At 37.8% G+C, this 21,874-nt stretch overlaps 2 protein-coding genes across 8 annotated transcripts in view; one reads left to right on the forward strand and one right to left on the reverse strand.

Moving 5' to 3' along the window:
* The window catches only part of rabgap1 (RAB GTPase activating protein 1), a 71,103-nt gene extending 66,066 nt beyond the window's left edge, over positions 1–5,037 (forward strand). For both annotated transcript variants that reach the window (XM_005799667.2, XM_005799668.2), the window contains one exon: positions 1,659–5,037. In XM_005799667.2, the coding sequence (XP_005799724.1) occupies positions 1,659–1,781 (123 nt within the window). In that variant the 3' untranslated portion in view covers positions 1,782–5,037. The remainder of the gene's footprint in view (positions 1–1,658) is intronic.
* Positions 5,038–12,112: 7,075 nt separating this feature from the next.
* The window catches only part of strbp (spermatid perinuclear RNA binding protein), an 84,545-nt gene continuing 74,783 nt past the window's right edge, over positions 12,113–21,874 (reverse strand). For 5 of the 6 annotated variants that reach the window (XM_023337722.1, XM_023337724.1, XM_023337723.1 and 2 more), the window contains one exon: positions 12,113–18,403. In XM_023337722.1, coding sequence (XP_023193490.1) covers positions 18,309–18,403 — 95 coding nt within the window. In that variant the 3' untranslated portion in view covers positions 12,113–18,308. Of the gene's footprint in view, positions 18,404–21,078; positions 21,637–21,874 lie in introns of those variants that run through there. The other variant, XM_023337726.1, reaches the window with a different exon arrangement.

Genomic DNA, 21,874 nt, shown 5'->3' on the forward strand with positions numbered 1-21,874 from the left:
TGTTGGGATCTTATGTGGACGATCGACAGAAAGTAGTACATAACCATAAGGTGGAATAAAAATGAAACATGATTTAAATGGGCTGCACAGTGGCGCAGTTGGTAGCACTGTTGCCTTGCAGCAAGAAGGTCCTGGGTTCGATTCCCGGCCAGGGTCTTTCTGCATGGAGTTTGCATGTTCTCCCTGTGCATGCGTGGGTTCTCTCCGGGTACTCCGGCTTCCTCCCACAGTCCAAAAACATGACTGTCAGGTCAATTGGTTTCTCTAAATTCTCCCTAGGTGTGAGTGTGCGTGTGCATGGTTGTTTGTCCTGTATGTCTCTGTGTTGCCCTGCGACAGACTGGCGACCTGTCCAGGGTGTACCCCGCCTCTTGCCCGGAACGTAGCTGGAGATGGGCACCAGCAACCCTCCCGGCCCCATTAGGGACAAGGGTGAACAGAAAATGGATGGATGGATGAATAAAAATCTTTAAGTTGTGGCTGGAAGTTGTATTGTCTCTATTACCCCGACGCCTCGAACTAAAACTAAATCCAGCAGGACAGCAGCTCTAAACATAAAGCCAGGCCTGAACGATAAGGCTGAACAGTGTATCATGATATAAGCTTTTCATATCAGTCAGTATTTATAATTATTGATTTAAAAATTTTTTTTTGCTGAACTAGTGGCATGACCTTTCCAGTTTTATCCACTGTTTTCACTCATGCTGTCGTTTATTTTTAAGCAGCTGTGAGACACGGTGGCAAAACCTTTGACTGCTAATGCACAAGTTACTCAACTTACTAGGTAACCACAAGCTACCCCCCAAAAATTGTTTCTAGGTAACCAAAGAGTGAGGCAAGTCAGTTGATGCCATCCACCTTGTTTATTATCTATTGAGGTTGAGCAGCTAAAATCTTTACTCTGCCTACATCCCCCAGAATGCTGTGCTGTTCTGGATCAGAGTTCAGTCAATATTCTTTGTATGGCATATTCTATCAGATGTGTGATCTATTGATATTGATCACATGTCAATTGTGACATATATTATTATTGATTGATGGTTCAGCACTAATAAAGCCACGGTTTCTGTCATTTGGAATTCATTTCATCTGAATTTGGAAGTCGAGATTTTCAGGTTCTCAGTCAGAAAAGATTTCTTACAAACTCTTAACTGAAAAGTGTAGCATGGCTGCGTTGCATAAATAGAAATGACAGCTGCACTATTTAGCCATCTGTGATTTTTATGTCATAGCAGGTTAGTTCCAAATACTTTATGCCCCACTTATCATTTTAAAGCAAATGCAAATCCAGAACTGTTGCATCTGGGCTCTATAACTTCAATCATTTTTTATATGGTTTACCAAAAAAATCTCCTATAAACTTCAATCTGTTCATAATTCTGCTGCCAACATCCTTTGTTGAACCTTCCAAGCCAAGCTTAAAAAATGTAGTTTTAATATAAACGGCAAACTTCTACTGTCAATATTAAGGAATTATTTACTCAAAATAAGTTCCTATTTCTTGCTGAAAAGTTACTTGCAAGTTAGTTTTGTCTTATTTCAAGGGTACTAAGACGTTTCCTAGACCAAAAATACTTTCTTAGAGTTTGTATTTTTACAGTGCTGTTTTAGCAAAGAAGCACTTTGTAGCGTTATGTATATTTTTCCTTTCCGAACAGGACCTGGAGCACCATTTGGGTCTGGCTCTCAATGAGGTTCAGGCGGCCAAAAAGACCTGGTTCAACCGAACGCTCAGCTCCATCAAGACGGTCACCGGCACCCAGGGCAAAGAGACCACTTAACCCAACGACCTGCCATCCGTCGCGTTTTAACAAGACCACGTCTGGAGCTCGGTGTGACTCGTCCCGCTACCTTCAGACCCCTCCTCCCCCAAAAACGTAACGCACACGGCCATAACGTTAACATTAACCGTTAAAAAGCAGAGGATCTCCTCTATGACTGACTGTGTTAATTGTTTCCTCATATCAAAGATGCTCTTTTTATTTCCTGAAGTAACTCTCCCAATCGAAACCTTTTAACATCCATGCGAGCAGTGCAGCGATAACCGCCTCCCCCCCCCTGACAGAGACCACGCGCTTCCACCAGTCACAGGAGGAGAGATGCTTCATTGAGGATTGTCTGCGTACTGCTGAAACAAAAATCTCCACAGTGGAGGAAGCAATGACATCAGGACTGTATCTTTGCTCTCCCTTTCTTCTAAACTACTGGCACAAAACAAGCCCCTGTATATTTTCTTTTTCTTTGTTTTGGTTTGTTTTAGGTACGAGTGCTTGTAGACGCCTTTAAAGGACTGAGTTTTTTCTAATTTTCGTTGAACAGTTCTTTCTGTTGGCGTATGTGCTAATGTAGCGTCTGACTGTAATGTGTATTTGTTTATGACTGTGAGACTGAGGAGAAAAAAAGGTTGGAAAGCCTGAATAATTAGCGTGTGTGTGTGTGAACTGTTTGAGTGTTTGTGGAAGGACAGCGGAAAGAAAAGCACTAAAGTTATGAGTGTGTGCATGCATGTCAGGTTGTCTCGTGTCCTTTAATGTTCAAACGTGTACAGAAAAACTGGTGAAGAGAAGTTTGCTGACAAGGCCTTGATCTGAAGGTTGATAACAGAGGTGGTTATAAATATGTAATTTATGGAAACTAAAAGGAGTTGTTGTGAGAAGCGACTGCAGCTTGAATCTCCTCGAATTAAAATACACACGTAAGTTTTGTTTGGTTTAGATCTTCCACTATGAAGAAACCTTGAAAAAAAAGAAGCTCAGAATCAAACAAATAATACATTTTATTACTCATATGGTTTGCTGAGTTTGAGTAATTGAAATTCCAATTGTCAGAACGGACAGATTTATAATTCCTACGGCCTTTAAACTCACCATCAATCCCATTTCATTCTGCCCAACACAGAATAATCAGATGTTTTTGTTTACTTCTATGTAACTTAACTTGTATAGAAGTTAACAGAATGTTACATTTGCTGATTGTAGACATTAATTTTGAACAGAGTTTGGGTTTTTAATGATGCATTAGAACGAAATTTTGTTTTTTTTGATGGACTAATAACTTTAAAACAAGAAGTGGGTGCACAATTTTGAAATAAATGTGGAGTTTATCTAATCCACACAGGATCAAAATTATACATGCATGCTTAAATACATACTTATAAAAAAACCCCAATAATAGCTTTATTGTCCCAACAGATTTTTATATCAACCAATAAAATTTTTGGCATAATTCTGAGCATTTTGCAACTCTTCTTGGCAAAGTTGATATAGTTCATTAAATTGATGTGTTTTTCTGTTACCTGGCGCTCCATTCTAAAGTTAGTTTTTGTGTGTGTTTGGTATAATTGTTGGAACACCTACAATTTTGGGAAGTAGTCCTACTTTTTCCAGTTCACAAGTTGTAGAAGAGATTTAGCATCAATGCTTCCATTACCATATTTGACATTTAATGGAGAGTCCTTAGGTTTAAAAGAAAAATCTTCCTGTAACTTTAGTTAAATAGCTCAATCTTTGTCTTGCTTCAAGGAACCTTTTTCATCCTAAGCTCTACTGAGCCAAGAAGACTGGTCAAACAAACAATCCAGAATTATGCTGAAAGGTGGTTGTCTCTCTATAACATAAGGGACATTTAGAAAATTAAATTCAAACTTCTGTACCCAACTCTTGTTGTTATAAATTTTGTTTGTGGTATAATCATTCTACTCGGGGAAACCAAAACAAAAAAACATGTTCAAATAGATTCTTAAGGGCCTAAAAGTCTTGCCAATCCATGTCTGTAAACTTCTGACTGGCTCCATAAATGCATGTAATTCATAGAGTTAAGATATAAACCTACCAATGTAAGAGCGGAAATACTCTTTATAGTTGTTTTTCAATGAGGAAATCTGGCGCCATAGAAGGTCGAATTGACCTGGTTCCAGGCTCGACCCAATTGTCTATTGAAATTAACAAATATGTAGCAGATGTCTCAATTATTTAAGATGCAGATGATTCAGATCTGCTGGGTATGGATAGAGAAAGCATTTAAGTCACCAAAACTAGCAAAGCAGCAGCAATACTGATCGAATAAAACTCAAGCAAGTAATTTGGCATCTTTAGCATGTAAGAATTTTTTTTCTGGTTCAAGCGTCATATCACGATGAGCCTACAAAAACAGCTACAACCTATATTTCAACAGGAAGAATATTAAAATAATTATTTTTATTAGCTTCAGTGGAGCAAAGTTCTTCAAAAACATTCTCAAATAAATTTGGGTCTCAGTGAATGTTACAAGTTGCTAAAGATATTTAAGCTCTGAAGATGTTATTCTGACCACAGACTGCTGTGAATGTGAGACACCTGTCAGCAAGCAGAGGTGTAGCCGCAGTGTGAGGGGAATCGCACCACCAGGAGCAGAGCAGCAGAGCCGTGTCAGGAGAGGTCAGAGGTCAGGTCAAAAAGCTCTATATTTGTCCACAGGGCATAAGGGGCCAGAAGAAGCCTCTGTGTGATTTAATACTTCGCTGACGGAGGAGCAGAGGCTCAATGATAATGCGGTTTCAAATCCTGCTGAGACTGAACCTTTTTCTTAGCCTGAATGGAACGAACCATTTCTGTAACCTGCGTCTTAACTTGAAAAGTGAAGTCCAATCAGCTGGAATCCGGTTGTGATATTAGAAGAAGAAGAAGAAGAAGAAATGACATAGAGGAGGATCCACCTTAAGGCACTGGGCTGTAAATAAACATTAAAAGCATCACTATTGAATTTTTTTGTTTATGGTTTTTCTACTCTAACTATAACTAATGTTGCCTACCTGTACTCACCTACCTGCTGCTGTGATACAGTTGAATCTACAAAGTTTTTGTATTTCTGTATGTTTTTTGTTCTTTTTTGTAATTTTTTCCTTTTTGCTCCAAGCTTCTCAGTCACACTGCTGTTTGGATAACTAAATGCCAAAACATAGCTCTGTCAACCAACATTATCAACGTGTGGAAATTGTAATAGAGTAGACTGCATTGTGTATACTCCATGAATTTAAATATAAAGATATGAACACAAGGACACCTGACTCATTCTTTATATATATATATATATATATATATATATATATATATATATATATTTTTTTTTTTTTTTTTTTTTTTTTATAGCTATTTCTTTATGGACACAAAGTTGAGAGAAAAAGGTCCAGCTAAACAAAATGAGTCTGTAATGAAACATAATGGGATATTTTGCATCATATAAATATGTTTGAAGCATATGATTTTAACACCCTTGAAAACCTACTCTGACTGTGTTATCACCTAGGGATCCAAGCAATGTCCAAAGCAACACTAGTTGAAAACCATCAAACATTTTTGGTTTCCCTCATGCATGAAAATAAGTGGATCATGAAATCCCACAACCATGGAAACAGAAGTCCTAATTGTTGCTTTTCTAACTTCCTGTAGTAGCCATTAGCGTCAGCACTGGCATGCTCACTGTAATTGGGTACAAGATGTACAGATTTGATTTTAGGTTTGATGTTTATAATTTCCGTCCTCTGCATAACCCACTGGAGTTGGTTTTGCTTGGGAAAAAAAAATTGTCTTTTTTTTTTTTTGCTTTGTGAATTCATTAATTTGGATGCACAACAACTAGCAGGCTTTGTACATGATGAAGGTCCCAACCCGGATTTGAATTCAGGACGTTCTTGTTTCTTTTCTTTTCTTTCAAACCCCACATACACTTAAATAAGTGTCATCAAATGTAACAGTGTACACTTTTTTTTTTTTTATAAAACATGATTGGTGATTTGCTAAACCCATTTTCCCTAAAAGGATCTAAGCATTACCTGAATTACTTTTAATGAGATGAAAATATTGTGATGCTATTTAGCATAAAAACAGTTTTATGTGTAATGTGAGCATCAGTGGAAGACAGTCGCTCCGTTCCTCACCAACAGGAGAAACTAAAGAAAAAAAGACAAGAGCCCAATTCTGGTCTCATAATGAGAATTCCCAGTCACCGCTCTGAAATTCTCCAGAAATCTAAATGCGAAAATAAATCTAATTATGTCTTGTGAAAACAACCTCAATCTGTCAGACACTAGACCTGGATGTAAATCTTGTTCTCAATTTGGTTCTTGTTCTACTGCTCATCTCCCCCCTGAGAGAAGGTGCCTCATAACATATGGCAGCGTTGTTATCCGTGTCAGGGTGAACTATTTTCTGCTTGGTCGGTCCCTTAGTAGACTTAAAGAAAAAATACAAAACAAAACCCCCCAAAAAACATGCCGGTTGTGGTGGCAGGAGTTTTAAACATGGATTACGAGGCCCATGAAATTCTCACCTCCACTGATGACGGCTGTTGGGACTCTGGCTCTTCGTCTGCCGCCACCAGCAGGAGCTGAAGGTAATGAGCGTCAGCATTATGCAACTTGTCACACTCTCCCCCTCCTCTTTCTGCCCCGCTGCGTTACGGAGCTATAAATACGACCTGAAGGCAGCAACAACACACAATGCAAAGGTGAAATATTGGAGGAGAAGGTCGTGTGATGCTGCTTGGGTCAGTCAGCAGGGATGTCTGTTTGGATGAGGGAAAATATGAAACTCTACAGGACTTAGTAAAAAATAAAATGAATTCGTCTGGAAAAGCACAAAATCTTACCAAGGTCTACTTTTTAGTGCAAATATCTTAACACACTTGATCTGTCTTGTAAGTTATTAGCCTTTCTTTAAGTGTAGTCAAGAATTAATACTAGAAACTAGACCAAAAATACTTTGCATTTGGCAAGATTTTGTGTTTTTGCAGTGTTGTCTTCATATTTTTTTCAACTTATTTCCCTACAAATTTATTTATTATTTGTTTTCCTGTAACTTGAACCTGTGGTAACATTTAATCTGTGGTCTCTGCCTGCAACCCACCATTTTTACCACAACATTAATATAATGGACAGTCATGTTCAATAAATAAGTGTCCCAATGAGACTCAGATTAGAAGTATCTTTTGATTAAAAAAAAAAAAATCTTTAAGCAGGCATTAAGCATACTTTTCAATTAGCCCACATTTCTGCATTAAACAGTTTTTTGTTTAAATTGGTTTGATATAATATTCCAATCTGTTTTCTTTAGCTGTAGTCGACAAAATTATCATAAAGAAAGGTTTGAAATTCATCTGAATGAAATGTTTCACTTAGTGAATTGATTTACTGAAATAAATAAACTAAACTTAGAAAACCTTTTAGTATTATTTCAATTTATTAAATATGGATAGGGAAAATGGGACTGCAAGATGTAAAACCTGCTCTTTTAGAAGTTCTGATGCAATCATGTGGGATTTTTGTTTTCATTAGCAACCTGAAAAAAGGCTTTTCTGTTTGCTTTCTAGTGTTTTGGAAAAAAGCCAGAACATTGTGTGGCCAAGTTTTCTGAGAACACCAAAGGAAGGAAGGAAATGTTCATAACGTGCAGCAGTGTTTGTCGCCTCTCCTGATGCAAAGAAAGCATCCATCTGCTTTTTGTGATTATTCTGATTTGGGGCATGGAAAGCTCAAACATATCCAGATAAATGTGCTGTGAGCATACTTACAGGTATAAGATGATTGACTGAGTTAATATTAAGTCGGAAAGGATGGAGCTGCTTTATTGTGAAAAAGCTGCTGTGGTCCACAGATGGATTACAGTTAAATTTTTCAGTCCTATTTTTCTGTGTATAAACAATTAAAAACAGCTATTCTCTTTTATCCAACTATTGCTTAGTAAATCAAAAATGTTTTCTACTGACCATCTACAGAACGGCCATCTGCTCTCACAGAATCTGAATTGTAACAAATGATTATAGCAGTTTCTGTGTCTCATAGGTTCACCATCATGTGCAGTACGTACATCTTATTTTATTTTTATTTTTATTTTTTTACAGCTTTCTACCCTTGAGAATACATCTGACCCCAACATGAAAACACAAACTGTATAAACAGTCAGAAATTCATTTTTACATCATTTTTAATTGGTACACATTATTATCACAAGTTCAAAACCACCTTGTGTTTTTGCTCTTGATGCCAAAACACAAGGCATCAAAGCATCATCTATGGGAGATGAGAGTCTTGAAAATATTTGGACTTAATGCTCAGTAAACCTGACAAAGATTTATTGTTAATGATTCAAATATTAATGATTCAAATGTTAGTGATTCAAATATTTGTGTACAATATATCACGAGTAAGTCTTTTAGCAGTTTAATGAAAGGCTTTCACTGATTATCGCTTCACAAAAATAACTATTTCACTTTTTCTTTCATGATAACGTTGTCGTGTTCAACCTAATGTTTTGTTTGTCCAAATCCTCATCGCTGTTGCAACACGTATAAGTTAAGACCTCAGACTTTTGTTTTGTTATTGCCAACTTCTTTCTCAGTTTCATATTTGTGACTTTCTGGATATTTCCATTAAATGTCGTAAAAACTACACATTCCCTCTTCTTGATGAAATGTTTCTCAACTCACTGGCATTAAATTATCTCCAGTCTAGAAATTATCTACAGGCAGAGAGACGCCTCATAAAAAATGTCTTCAGTCTTTTGACAAACATCGAATTTAAGTGAAAGCAGAAAGCATGTTCAGCATAGTGTGTCATTCTACTACACACTAAGAAAGTTAGAAGCATATTTACTTATTTATTTATGTATGGTAATGATGATTGGGTGGCTACCTGCTCCAACACACCTGATTTCACTTGATAATCCTGTATAAAGTTTGTGCTTTTTAAAATAAGGCGACTTAAGATTATTAGAAAGAGAATCTATTGTGGGTATAGCTTCCTCCGTTGACACTTGTTGATATTGCCAACTAATCTGTAAATATAAATTTGCAAGAGGAACATTTTTAATGTGGTCAAGACGGCCAGAAAAGTGTCAAATAAATTGAGTCTATTGAAAAAAAAACCCTGAGATGTTGGAGTAAGAAAAGAACTAAAAAATTATTTCTTTGTACCAGAAGATAAAATGTTTCATAGAAGGTTTAGGAAAGTTGTCCAGTTACAAGCTGATATTCCGTAGATATGAGTGCGTTAGACATGGTTTAATCTCCCTTATTTCTTCAGCTCTGACTTCTGTAATGTTCAAAGGATTACAGTGTTCAGCCTCATTAAACTCGCCTCTCCTCTCTCATTTCCAAGTATGAACAAAACAGAGCATTCTGTTCAGGAAACAGACACAGTTACATTAAAATTTCACAGCCGTTTGCTGCGGCCAATTACTTTATCACAATCGCTGCAAATAACAACTGTGTGTGTTCGCCTAGGAGAAATTATACATCCTTGTCTTAACCTTTGATTGGTTCTGACAAGGTTCTGACCCTTCAAATCTCTGTGACTCTGATCTCTTTTCTCCTCTGTGTAAAATCCCCAGAAACAAAGTACACATTGGAGACAGATGTTATCCGCACTTTAAACCCTGAAGCTTGCAGACACAAGCTTAATAAATGTGAATCTAAATGTTGAGCAGCAAACAGAAAGAAGGCTGGGCTTTTAAGACTGCGTGTAGCGTGAATGGGCTCATATACAACGAACAGGTTTCATACAGGGAATTGAAATCCATAAAAATGACTGAATTTTAATTAGGTGTTTTCAAGGTTTGGAAAGTGCTTGATATTCAAACTGCACAGTTTCGTCAAAGTGCAATGTAACGTTTGATTAAATGTCTAAATTTGGAAAACGTTTGTTACAGTTGAAACCAGATATCTTCATTCACCTAGTAAAAAAAAAAAAAAAAAAAAACTTCCACAATTTTCTCACTGTCTGAAGTCAAATCATACTAGACGTCTCTTGCTTTAGGGAAGCTAAAATTGCCAAAATTGTTATTTGCTAAATGCAAAAAAAAAAACTAAGCGAGGTTTTAGAGATTTTTTTTTGTATATTGTATGTTTAAGCATTTAATTTGATCAGGAAGGTCATTTACCTAATGGATTTATGACTTATTGATCTGTGTACTTGAAATGAAGGTTAGCTTGTATTTCATATGTTAAAGTTATAGAAATTGGGGGATTTGTTGTTAAATTGGTTAGTTTTATTCTTGGTCCAATCAGGTGTACGGGCATCGCAAAACATAAAGTTTAGCTATATTATAATTTACCTTTTCCCTGCTGTAAAATGTAGAATACTACCACAAAAAATTTACAAAATTAATAAATAATGTCATATAATAGTGAATTGAAGCTGTTTTTCCCCCAGTTCATTTGCATTATTTTTTTATCTCCAAAGCATGGTGCTGGAAAAGTTTGCAAACTTACCTTGAAAATGCTTGGAAAGTGCTTGAATTTTACTTGAATCTACCAGTGTGCACACAGAAAAGGAAACAAGAAGCATCACAGACATTTTAGGGAACTGGGTTTGGAAAGAGACATCAGCAGGTGTAGCAATAGGAAATTAGGTGCAGGTGTGAAGGAACATCCAATGCATATCCTGTTTAACTGATGGAGTTAAAATGTGATAATAAAAACCTTCAGTTATACAACCAATGGATAAATGATCCTTTCTGGTGTTGAAACAAATATCCCATGCTCCCAGTGCTCGCTCACTGCTGTATTTTTGGATATTAGTTCATCTTTATCCATTTGTGAGCCTTGTTAAAAGATGTAAACAAGATCTGATGTCAGGTGACGGGGCTGGGACGAGTTGTGTCTTTGCGATATGATTTAAGACCTCCCCAGGGTTTCTTGTCTCTGGCTGAAACACAATCCAGGCCATCTCTAAAAAAGTTGTCAGCAGTCCACGGTCATTTATAGCCCTGCAGCCCGGGACGCTGCAGAGAGGAGCAGATGCCTCCAGTATACGGTGTCTGATTAGCTTCCCACATTAAGTGTGCATAACTGCAAGATTAGAGAATGTAACCTGAGCAGGAAGAAGCTACAGACAGCTTGTGAGAAAAATCTATTGTAATATGTCTGCTTCAGTATTAATTTTTTTGTAATTATCATATTTCTCCAAGCCTGACGAAGTGGTTTCCAAAAGTCGGTGTTCTCCTGCTCATTTTTATCCACAGCTTGAATCCCACATTTTGTAGCTCCTAAGAGACAAGCAGACAATAAGAAGCAACACTTAAGGCATGACTTGACACCTTTAAATAGATAATCCTCCCACAAGTTCGCCCCATTTGACCCAATCTCCCGCACTGAGCAGGGTTTCATCTGACAGGCTACGTGTCATCATCTGGCAAGCTCAGGTTTCCTCCCATCCATCTTGTTTCCTTCCCCTCAGACAAACTCCTGTACCTCCATCCTCTCTGTTGTTGCTTCTCCATAAAACCCGACACGCACGTGTGCGCGCACAGGGCAGGATGATTGGCAGCTGTGGCTGTGTGCTGATGGTGTTGAATGCTGGAGATGTCACTGGATACTCACCGGAGACTCTCCCATCAGCAGCTCTGTGCTGAGGAAGACTGACAGATCGAATCACTAAACCACCGTTTGCTGAAGCTCTTACAGAGACGTGCCAATTATTGCCCATATCCTTAACTCATAATCACACAGTGAGGGTCAGGTGTCATTGTCAGGGTGTCGCATTAGTAATGAGGGTGAATATTTTTGGGTCCATAATAAAAGTGTATTAATACATGACACATAAACAAACAACAGTAACCTCAGTTTTACACTTTGGAACGACCCTCAGCTAATTCTCCAGTTCAAAATAGTCGAGCCTGGACATTTGAATATGTCTTTCTAAATGTCTGACAAGTTATCAGACCAGTAAGGATTACAACAAGGTTTTCTTTTTGCTAAATACAAAGACATTGATTTTCTTCAAATTCAGGCATTAAAAGATTACTTTGCCTTTTAATATTTTGATGTCATGTAATGTAAGAAGTTGACAGGTTAAGGTTCATTTTGAGTTAAATCGAGGAACAGCTGTAAAGGTAACACATCAAACACATTGTTTTTTGTGTAAAAGCATGAGGAAATCATAAGGAATCAGGCAAGCTATCGGAAAGAGGATCATGGACAAGTATTGCGCATTCTTTGGTGCAATTCCCAGATGCCTAAATGTTCCACAATAATCAGTTTAAACAATTATAAGCAAGTATAGACAATCTGATACAGTACAGCCATCTTACTGTTTAGGAAGACGATGATGTCTTAAACAAAATCTGCAGAAGACAAGAGATTCAGTACTTCCCAAGTTTATTTTCAGTTTGTCAAGCATATTTCATGTCAGCAACAGTGACAAACGAACCTCATTCTCCATCATCAGCGGCTTCTGTTCACCACAACCTCAACACATGTCACAAATTTGATGAATTAATAGATTCTGTGAACAGATCACTTTGTTAAATTATAGGCAGCATCGTAAAACAGTCTTTTTTAAAACCCCTTTTTGTAAAAAAACAAAAAACAAAATAAAAATTATATTTACACAGAAAAAACAAACAAACCTGAACACTCGTAAGACACTACATTTGTCAAAACGGCATTAATGGAAACAACAAAATCAAATCAAATCTGGAAAGAAATATGAATCTTAACAGGGTAGATGCGCCCAAAGTAACCCTCACACACAGGCAGCTCAAAAGATATATAGATGTTTATATATATTTATGTATATATATATATGTGTGTGTATTCAACCATATATATTCTGTATATATGCTTCTTTACAAAGAAAGCAAGTTTACTCTTCCTATGAGTAAATACATTCTACATGACAATCACTACAGCAACAGTGTACATTCCCAACAGAAATGTTTTGATCATTTTTATCAGGAGGAGCTTCAACAATCAGCGGACCAGAAAGTATGCAACGACATGCTCATTGGGACTGCAGTATTGTGTGCATATGTGCGAACCAGCCACGCCATCGTCCTCTGACACAGATGCACCTACACACACTCGGGGTAAACCATGAGTTCAGCAGTCAGTCAGCTTGCTTTGCTACATTCATCGACACATGAGATGGGAGAGTCGGACGGATCTTCAAAATGCTTCTTCTATTTTAATGCAGCAAACCGCTTGCTTTCAGAGGTTAAGTATGGGAGATTTTTCTTACAAAAAGGTGTTTAAGATTCTCCGTTGGCTCATACCGCACAATGTTCAGGCCTTTTTGTGCGTCAAACGTGGTGCGCGCACACCTCCAAACTGTGCATATGACTCCTAGGAGACTTACATATTGGTCAGATTTACGCAACAAAACCTTTGGAAGTCTTTGGTGTCTGGATTAAACCTGTCCTAGAGGAAAAAAAATAAACAGTTTTACCAAAGATTACAAATAAATGAGCTCCAAGCAAAAGCTAAAAGAAAAGTCCCTCCCGACAATTAAACTACTGAACATTTCGCAGCATCTAAAACCTTTTGTGTGTGTTGTTGGGAAGCCAGAACTCCTCCCTCTCCCCTCCCAGCAGAGAGCTATTATGTACAGTGCTACAGACAACCCCTCATAAAGCACCATGATAATAAACGGAGCAGGTGGGAGATGTGTTTTCTCAGCTAAACATGGCTCAAATCCTCAAGAACAAACAAGGTTCAACCACGTGTGACTCACACTGCACACACACATATATAATCAACAAAGCAGAGAGGATATCACATCATGTATGTGTGCTTGGTTTTTAAAAGCCGACATATTTACATTTGATTACAAGTGTGCTTGGGTGTGTTTGTCTGTTTGCATACGTCTGTCTCTCTCTCTGTGTGTGTGTGTGTGTGTGCGTGTGTGTGTGTGTGTGTGTGTGTGTCTGTCAGGTGGCCCTGAGTACAATGTGCAGGTGTATTGCTCATGTGCAATTTGTGCTTTTTTAGAATATCTGTTGAAAGATGACTAAAATGTTCGGAAAACCATCACTTCAGCTGACGAAACAGGACCAGCACTTCACACATAACTCTGTCTAACATGAGGAGTCCGAATCTGTTTCAAATAATGGAGATTAGTCATTTTCTTGTATCACAGCTTTTGTTGGTTGCATGATTACACACACCTGCCAAGAAAAATATCAGTACTAATATCAGTGGATCATTGAAAATATTATTTTTCTACATGATTGCTATGCATATTTGCTTTGATTTATTAATTTTTTTGTCTGGGAAACCATGTGAATGAGTCACATCACAATATATAATATCATAATATTTAATCAACCTATAATGCAAATGCAATTGATAATGCAAAACAGGGCTCAAGACTTTGAAAAACTGTTTTTTCTTTTGCCTCAAGTTTGAAACGATCCCGCAGCATTTCAAAGTGACCTTGCTCAGCATATTTTGAAGATCTTTCAAAGTTTCTCTTTGGACTTTAGCTGCTATTTCACTCATTTTCTATCCACACTAGCTCACTTTGGAACCTTTAGTTGTACTCCTGTTTGTGCTACCTATTAGGAAATTAAATACAAATTAACTGTGACCTGAAACCAAATAAGCACCAACAGCGAATGAGATTCATTAATCATGAGTCCCCAGAAGCAGCACTAAACCGTTTCTCAAAAGAAACGGATGACGTGTCGGTGGTGACTGACGTGTTCTACTGGCATCTACAGCTAGAACCTCCATCTGGGAATAACAAATCAAACTCAACCATGTTATCGTTCCAAGTTAGAAAATCATTAAACAAGCTGTTAGCAAAACAAACTAATGACATTTTGTACTTTCACTGTAGTTGGGATTGATAGGAAATCTACTTTCTGAGTTGCTGTTACCCTTATCAACTCAAAACTTTGATATATGAAATTCCTGATAAGAATCAAACTGCAACCTTCAAATAATGCACTGCTAAATACAATAGGATTTATTTTGTCTTTTTGCAAACTGACACCACAACAAATTACTCCAAGTCCTCCTGTATCTCTCATTTAAAATGGTTAGGAAAATGATTACAATTGAAAACCTTATGAAAGATTTGAGAACTTCTGTGTGGAGATCACATTTAAAGTTGGGTCTTGGCTAAACTATGTGTTGACAGAACACAGCATCCTTTAAGTTTACGATCTGTTTATTGCATGATCAATTTTGTCTTTGTTGTGCACAAAGCAGCCAAAGTCCAAATAAAGAACTTCATCATGTCTGATGAGACATTGCTTCAAGACAAAAACAATGCTTAAAAGAACTCTTACTCCATGGAGGCTAAACGAAATGAATGATGAATGACTCAAGACTTTTGCACAGCCCTGCAGACTGTAACCCAGTTTTACTGTTCCACATATTTCACCATTACTCCGCTCTTAACAAGCGACACACATTGGGACCTCTGCCTGCTGCAGCGTATTAACGCCTCTTTGACTGCGGATGCGCCTGGTTCTGGACCTTCCCCCTCTGGACCACCTGTGCCACTTCCAGGTCGGCCATGTTTGTCTGAGCTCTCGCTCCGCTGCCTGTCCTCTGCGCGCGGCCGTACAGCCGGGCGCGGCGAGAGGATGGGGTCAGCAGTCAGGGTGACTCCTCCTACGTGTCTGTTCGGTCTGAGGGGAAATGAAAAGGTTGCTCACTGAGGTATGACTGTCTGCCTTATTAATGAGGGCCATCTGGGGAGAGAGCACAGGGGCAGAGAGAGGAGGCAGAAAAACTCAGCTGACAGGGAAGGTCTGTTTTAACACAACCAAGTGTTACAGCATGCATGTAAAGTCGCCACAGGAGCAAAGCAGAACTACAGTCTAAATCAGACCTTTGGATACGATTATCTCAAATATTAGCTATACAATTAATCAATATTAGTAGTCAACGGATCATGCTTTCTCTTCAGGAGTCGGGATCTGCGTGATGATGCACTTTAGAAGAATCCAGCTTTAACAATAAGGACTTGACTTATTGTTTTGAAAAATTAACTTTCAAAGCTTATCGACTTCTTCTCAGATGTCATTCCTGATTAATTTAAGCTCCACAAATCAAAGCGGTGCCCAGTTCAGAGTGAGTAACAGGAGAATCAAAGCCATCTGAAGCACATTCCCTTCGATTTTTCCCTTTGCTGACTGACACCTGGTTTCTTTTAAAGGATGGAAAGAAGAAACAATGCGGGTGAAGAGTTCTGCGAAAGACGTAAACGCCACTAACTTCCCAAGAGGAGACGATCACAGACTCTTGCTGATTCTAGTTTAGCATAAAATAACAACCGAAATAATGTATTTTTTTTTAATTGAACTTTGTGTTCTGCAGGAACTATAAATGCATGTTCATTCAAGTCCCCTCAGACACTAGGTTACTAACAAAACGCAACTGAATATGCAGGGACTGTACCGCAACCTTTACTTAAATAAAAAAACAAAAATAAAAAATGGATCTGAATACGACAGCTTTGGTGTCCAATTAGGGTTCTGTGAAATAGCTATTAGTAGTCAATATACTACTTGAGGAAGAAAGCAGACAAAACAATTGCTGGATATGGGGAATTCTCACTGGAAAGTGAAGTTAACAACAGATTTAAAGAATATTGTTTATGACTGGTTTCGCCAATCATAAACAACTCAAGCCTTTCCCACCACTTGCCTTTTACATTCAGCAGGTAAGAGGCAAAATATCCCATACATAAGTCAACAGTTTGCGAAAAAGCCAGAACAGAGAGCAACAGGTCATTCAAACATGCACACATGCACCTAAGTTAGAGTTGCCAATGAACCAAACATACAGTTTTGGACTACTGTATCAGTGGAGGCTGGAAAAACATGCAAACTTCCCAAAGTGACGTCCTGACCAAGATTCAACTAAAGTCAAATGGCCTACCCATTGTGACTCATGCATGTAACCTATGCTGAAAACCATGTAGAGCATATCATACCTGTTTAAATCATGCCAAAGTAAAGCAGAGGAAACATCCTAAAGTTGGTCTTAATAAGAAACCGCTCCCTGTTTCTACCATTAGTTTCTGCTGCCTGGACACATACTGACTACTGATAACTCCACAGAACCCCACCTCAGAAAAATCTGCAAATTAGACCAAATTCACAAAAGGTTTTAACAGTTTCCTCAATGATTTTTCTTTTTGATAGTAAAAACCAAACACTATTTCAATGCCCACATGTAAACGTAAGGCAACACAAGTTTAGAACAGATTGAATTGGACTTGAATCTTTAATCAAAGCTTCAGCAAAACGTTACAGCACACAAAAATGGCCAAATGCTGCCTGCGGTTCTCATTGAATAGTTCCTCTTTTCTATATCTGTAATTAGGTCTGCCAGTAGCTTGTGCTGTATGTGCAGTTAAGCTTTTGCTGCCTCGCCGCCAGCCAACAGGGAAGAGCTGCAAAGATGATAACTTAGGAGTGTGTGAGAAGCCAGCTGTGCTTTTGGACCCTATAAGGCGAACGAGACTGAGCTCACGATTGTTCTGTTGGTTGATGGTTGTGTGTCCATGAATGGCAGAGGGGAAGAGAGCGGACATTAGAGCAAACGCATACATTAAACGCACATTCAAAGAGTGCTCATAACAACGGTGTTCCCTGCCAGCAGTGAGACTATAAAATGTGCTTTCTGACAGGCAAAAAGTGTGTGTGTGTTCTTTTTTTTTTTTTTGAGTTGTGTGTACAGCAGGGTACGCCTCTTGTCTGGGGGCCGTCTAAACACACCACAGGCGGCAGAGAGCGTGCTCAGAAAGGCTCAGACAGACATCAAAGACAGAGAAAAGGAGTAAGGAAAGTAGGAAGCATTAATATTCTACTAGCACGGATTAATAGGAATACCAAAGATAATGCATTTTCTAGAACTAGCTTCAATTGCTCAGTGTATATAAAACTGGAAGAAAAGCTATGCTGTGATATTACAGTTACATTTCACTTTATAATTCTAAAATATTTTATAACAATTATTAGACTTTATAGAGTATTTACATAAGTACATCATTATATATTAATGTTATTTTCATCAACACATCGTTATAGAAATACACCATAGGTATATGTGTATATAGTCATGTTATAATCACACATACACACACACACGTACACCGAATATACAATCAGAATCAGCTATTGCAATGCTGTGTTGAGTAAAACCTCCGTGGGACATTCACATCTTCTCAAGTAGCTTAGAGACGAGTTCAGGTGTATTGCTATACGAAAAGACCAAAGTTCAGCCTACTCTTGCACGTTTCTCGTAAAATCCGAGTATTGCTTTGCGTAAATTTTGCTCTCCTCTGAGGAGGATAATCTGGGTGGAGAGAGAAAAGAAAAGCAGCGGCTCTCTTGTCAGCAGGTAGGACCGTTTCTCTGACCGAACCGAAAACTGCTCCAAGTCTGTGAGCCAATCGTTCCATCGGCCTGGACGGAGTAAAAGGCGACCTCGTTCAGACCGACAGACAAACAAACAGGTGGACGAGTGTGCAGCCAGGTGTCCAGTGGGCAGAGACAGAAAAAAAAGTGTGATGAGTGGCGTCCAACAGCTTCCTGCCTTTAGAAGTCAGAGAAGAGATCCTGCGGACCGAGGTGAATGATAAAAGGAGCGATGGTACGCGGCTGGTAGAAAGGATTGTCAATGAACAGACCACCTGCAGTGATGAAGAGCAGAGACAGAGAGGAGATGTGCTGATTAGAGCAAGACTAAACACTTCCCTTAAAGACTAATGTACTTCAGCTAATGACTGTTCATTCAGCCATTTTATTTAGCAAAAAAAATGACTCGTATTTATTCTTCAAAATACTCTGTACTCTATTTTGTAAAACCAATCAGCTACATTTGCAATGATCATATACCAAAAAATAAGGAAAAATGGAAATTTTTCTTCTTGACGTCAGTAAACACATATTAAAACCCCACAAACCCCACACCCAAGAAAACTTGAAAATTAGGTGGAAGAATGAAACCCTTTTGTTTTGCACCCACCTTAAATATCTATGCTACTTTATTATCTCATCATTTTTGTCTGTATATTTTATAATATGCTTTTGTCGATCGAATTGTAAAAAATATAAAATAAACCATATTTCTGTCTTGCCACATATATAACATTTGTGTATCATCTGTGAAGAGCTGCTTCACAGGTGATAATTTATACAAGGTTCCAGGTTCTATATGCAGTCCAAGTGAGCCCAATAGTGATTATTAGTGGAATTAACCAAAAGACAGTGTGTCTGTTGTGCAAGCCACATTAAGCATTCAGCATGCTGATGTGAGTAAATCATCACAGATTTATGCTTGCTTTTGTTGACTTCATGAATGGGATCATATTAAAAAGATTAATAGAATTGTTAATTTTTTGTTTTGGCCTGTTGTGTGCATTTGTAAAATTTTCTAAATTGTGATCTTAAAATGGGAAGAGCAACTGAAACAAACATGGAGCAGGGGTTATTTCATTAGTCCTCAAAAAGGTCTGAATACAAGCACAGGATGAACTGCTCATCATAAAATGCCACATGCTTCCAAAACCCTGTAAAAAATGTTTGAGTTAAACTTTTGCAGTTAGGGTTTCATACAGGATTGTACTCAACTAGACTCTTAACTATTAGAAACTTTAAAAAATAAAATAAAAATCCTTTTTGCAAGTCTCAATAATTATGAATATTATATAAATGTATTTTTTATGGTATTTTATTTTTTGCCCCTAATAAATCTCGAATACTTCCATCTTGTGTGCTCATTATTAGGAGAGTATAATAAATATTAGATGAACTTACTGAATTTGTTCTGAATTCAAGTATTCATACAGTAAAATTAAAAACAATAACAAAATGGATGAAAACGAGAATAGAAAGCAAGAGAAGAAAGCAAGAAAAAACTGAAGAAAGGAACAGAGGAGGAATTAGAAACAGTGCAGAATGGAAAGAAAACATAAGTAGAAAAGAAAGTAAGAGAGGACACCAGGAAAAAATGAAAGCAAGAAAAGGGCAGAATAGAAAGTAAGGGCACCATGAAGGAAAGAAGTATGAGAGCAAGGAAGGGCAGAAATACACAAGGAAAGACCAAACAGTGGATGTCTACACAAAATGTAGACATCAAGACATGGAAGAAAGTCCAGACTCTTATCCAGACCTGAGAAAAACTGAAGTCAAACTCTGCCATGCTGTGTCGGAACCCTGATATTTATGTTAATATTAAACATTTTCTTCTGTTTTGCAACATGGAAACTCAAGTAGGAAGTGAAAGAAAATCTGAATATTTTGAGGCTTGTGTTTTAAACAAGATGGAAAAGACATGAACAAATTCTTCTGTTTTCTGAACTTCAACATAAATACAAAAAAAAACACAAACCTCACAGCACAAGAAACAGAAGTAAAAATATCTTCAACCATGTAGATTGAAAGGACAATTCAGATGAAAACAACTATTCATAACCTCATGGAGCTCAACCAACCATTGGACAAAACACCGAATCTTCATCCGCTGGTCATGCTTCAGCTGTAGTCATGGAGACGTCATCGAGAAGAGGTGTGTGGGGTGTGTTATCCCTCGCTGGCTGGACGAACCAGACATGGTGAAGAGCCAACATAACTGTGTCTTGACTGGCGCTGACTTATGGCTGCGATTTAAATTTACTTTTAAAGTTAAGTAATCTTACAGTGAGTTCACTTCTCGTTAAAGACGACCTGATATCAGTCCAACGATAAACATTTACAGAAAGGAGACACCAATAATCAGAAACAGGAAAACTGATTGTGAAGCGTGGCTCTTTGTCCTGCATTTGTTTTGTGATTTACATTAAGTTCAGATGTTTTCATGTCAAAAATGAAAGAAAAAATGTCTAAGCTTTATAAACAGATTCCTGACTCTGTGCAGAAAATGCAACATAAACAATGTAAGTGACTTAAAACAAAAACAACAAAAAGCAGCAAAAAAATTTTTTTTTTCATTCCATCAAATAAAAGCTTGGGAAACAGAGATGAGGTTGAGCAGATGAGGGCAAGACAGAAGATCTCCCAAGAGCACAGCGAATTCATCAATTGTCTTCAGACCTTTTTCTCCCAAGATCTATGAGCTGCAGGTCAAAAGGATGTATCGAGCAGAGCTGATTTACAAGAAAAGATTGACATTAGATGTGAGTAAAAGAATGAGACTGGAATTTATAGGTGCTTATTCAAATGCTTTGAGGTGCAAAACTTGCAAAAAAAAATTGGTGATTCCTCTCTTATTGTGAAGTAAAACTGCTGTAAGGAACATGAATCAAATGCGTTGAGCCTCCATCAGCTGAAAGCCTTCAGATCAGATACAGAACAGGAACTGTTCAGCTTAATTTGAGCTTAACTTTATTACATTTTCAGCATCTTAGATACACTCTTATACATCCTTCACACAGCTCACATTCTTACTTCCTTTATACACAGAAAATGTGACTAAATGTGTTGTGAAAGGATATCCTCCCCTTAGTAAAGACTTAACAAAATAATAAAAAGCTCATACAGGCATTTATATATACTTTAGACTCAAAGACTGAGGTAACAATTCACAGTACAAATCCTTCAAGTTTTTTTTTAACATTTAAGAACCTGTAGATTTTAAGTTTAAAAAGTTTTTAAACAGTAAGAAAAAAAACAAACAAAAAAAACCAACTCTTATACAAATTTTCAGCTCATTTTTATCCAAATCCCGTAATAGAGGGAGTAAAAAAGAACAACAAAACAAAAGCAAATACAAAAAGCCAAACAGACTGAATTTCCCTTCTAAAAAGAAAAAAAAAAGCTTGCTGTATTTGGTATGTGTGTCTCCTGTACTAAAAGAACTGGTAGTGAGGGACGGGGTAGGCGGGCACTTTCATGACAGGCAACAGAAGCATTCTCTTGGGCAAACCTAGAGAGGAGACATGAGAAGAGCATAGCTCTGCATGAGTGCTGGGCAACAAAAAAAACAAAAAAAACAAGAGTCTCTATGCTCACTGTAGCACACACTATGCTGTGAGTATGTTCAACAAACACCTGGCAGCTCACAGGCAGTCCTCCCAGATGGAAGGGGTGTTAGGGTGTGAAAGCAGGCAGGAAAGTTTGTGCACAAGGTGACAGAGCTCATTAGTGGTTAAACGAGCCAAGAA

The sequence above is a fragment of the Xiphophorus maculatus genome, chromosome 8 (genome assembly GCF_002775205.1).
Source record: "Xiphophorus maculatus strain JP 163 A chromosome 8, X_maculatus-5.0-male, whole genome shotgun sequence".
Lineage (NCBI taxonomy): Eukaryota > Metazoa > Chordata > Actinopteri > Cyprinodontiformes > Poeciliidae > Xiphophorus > Xiphophorus maculatus.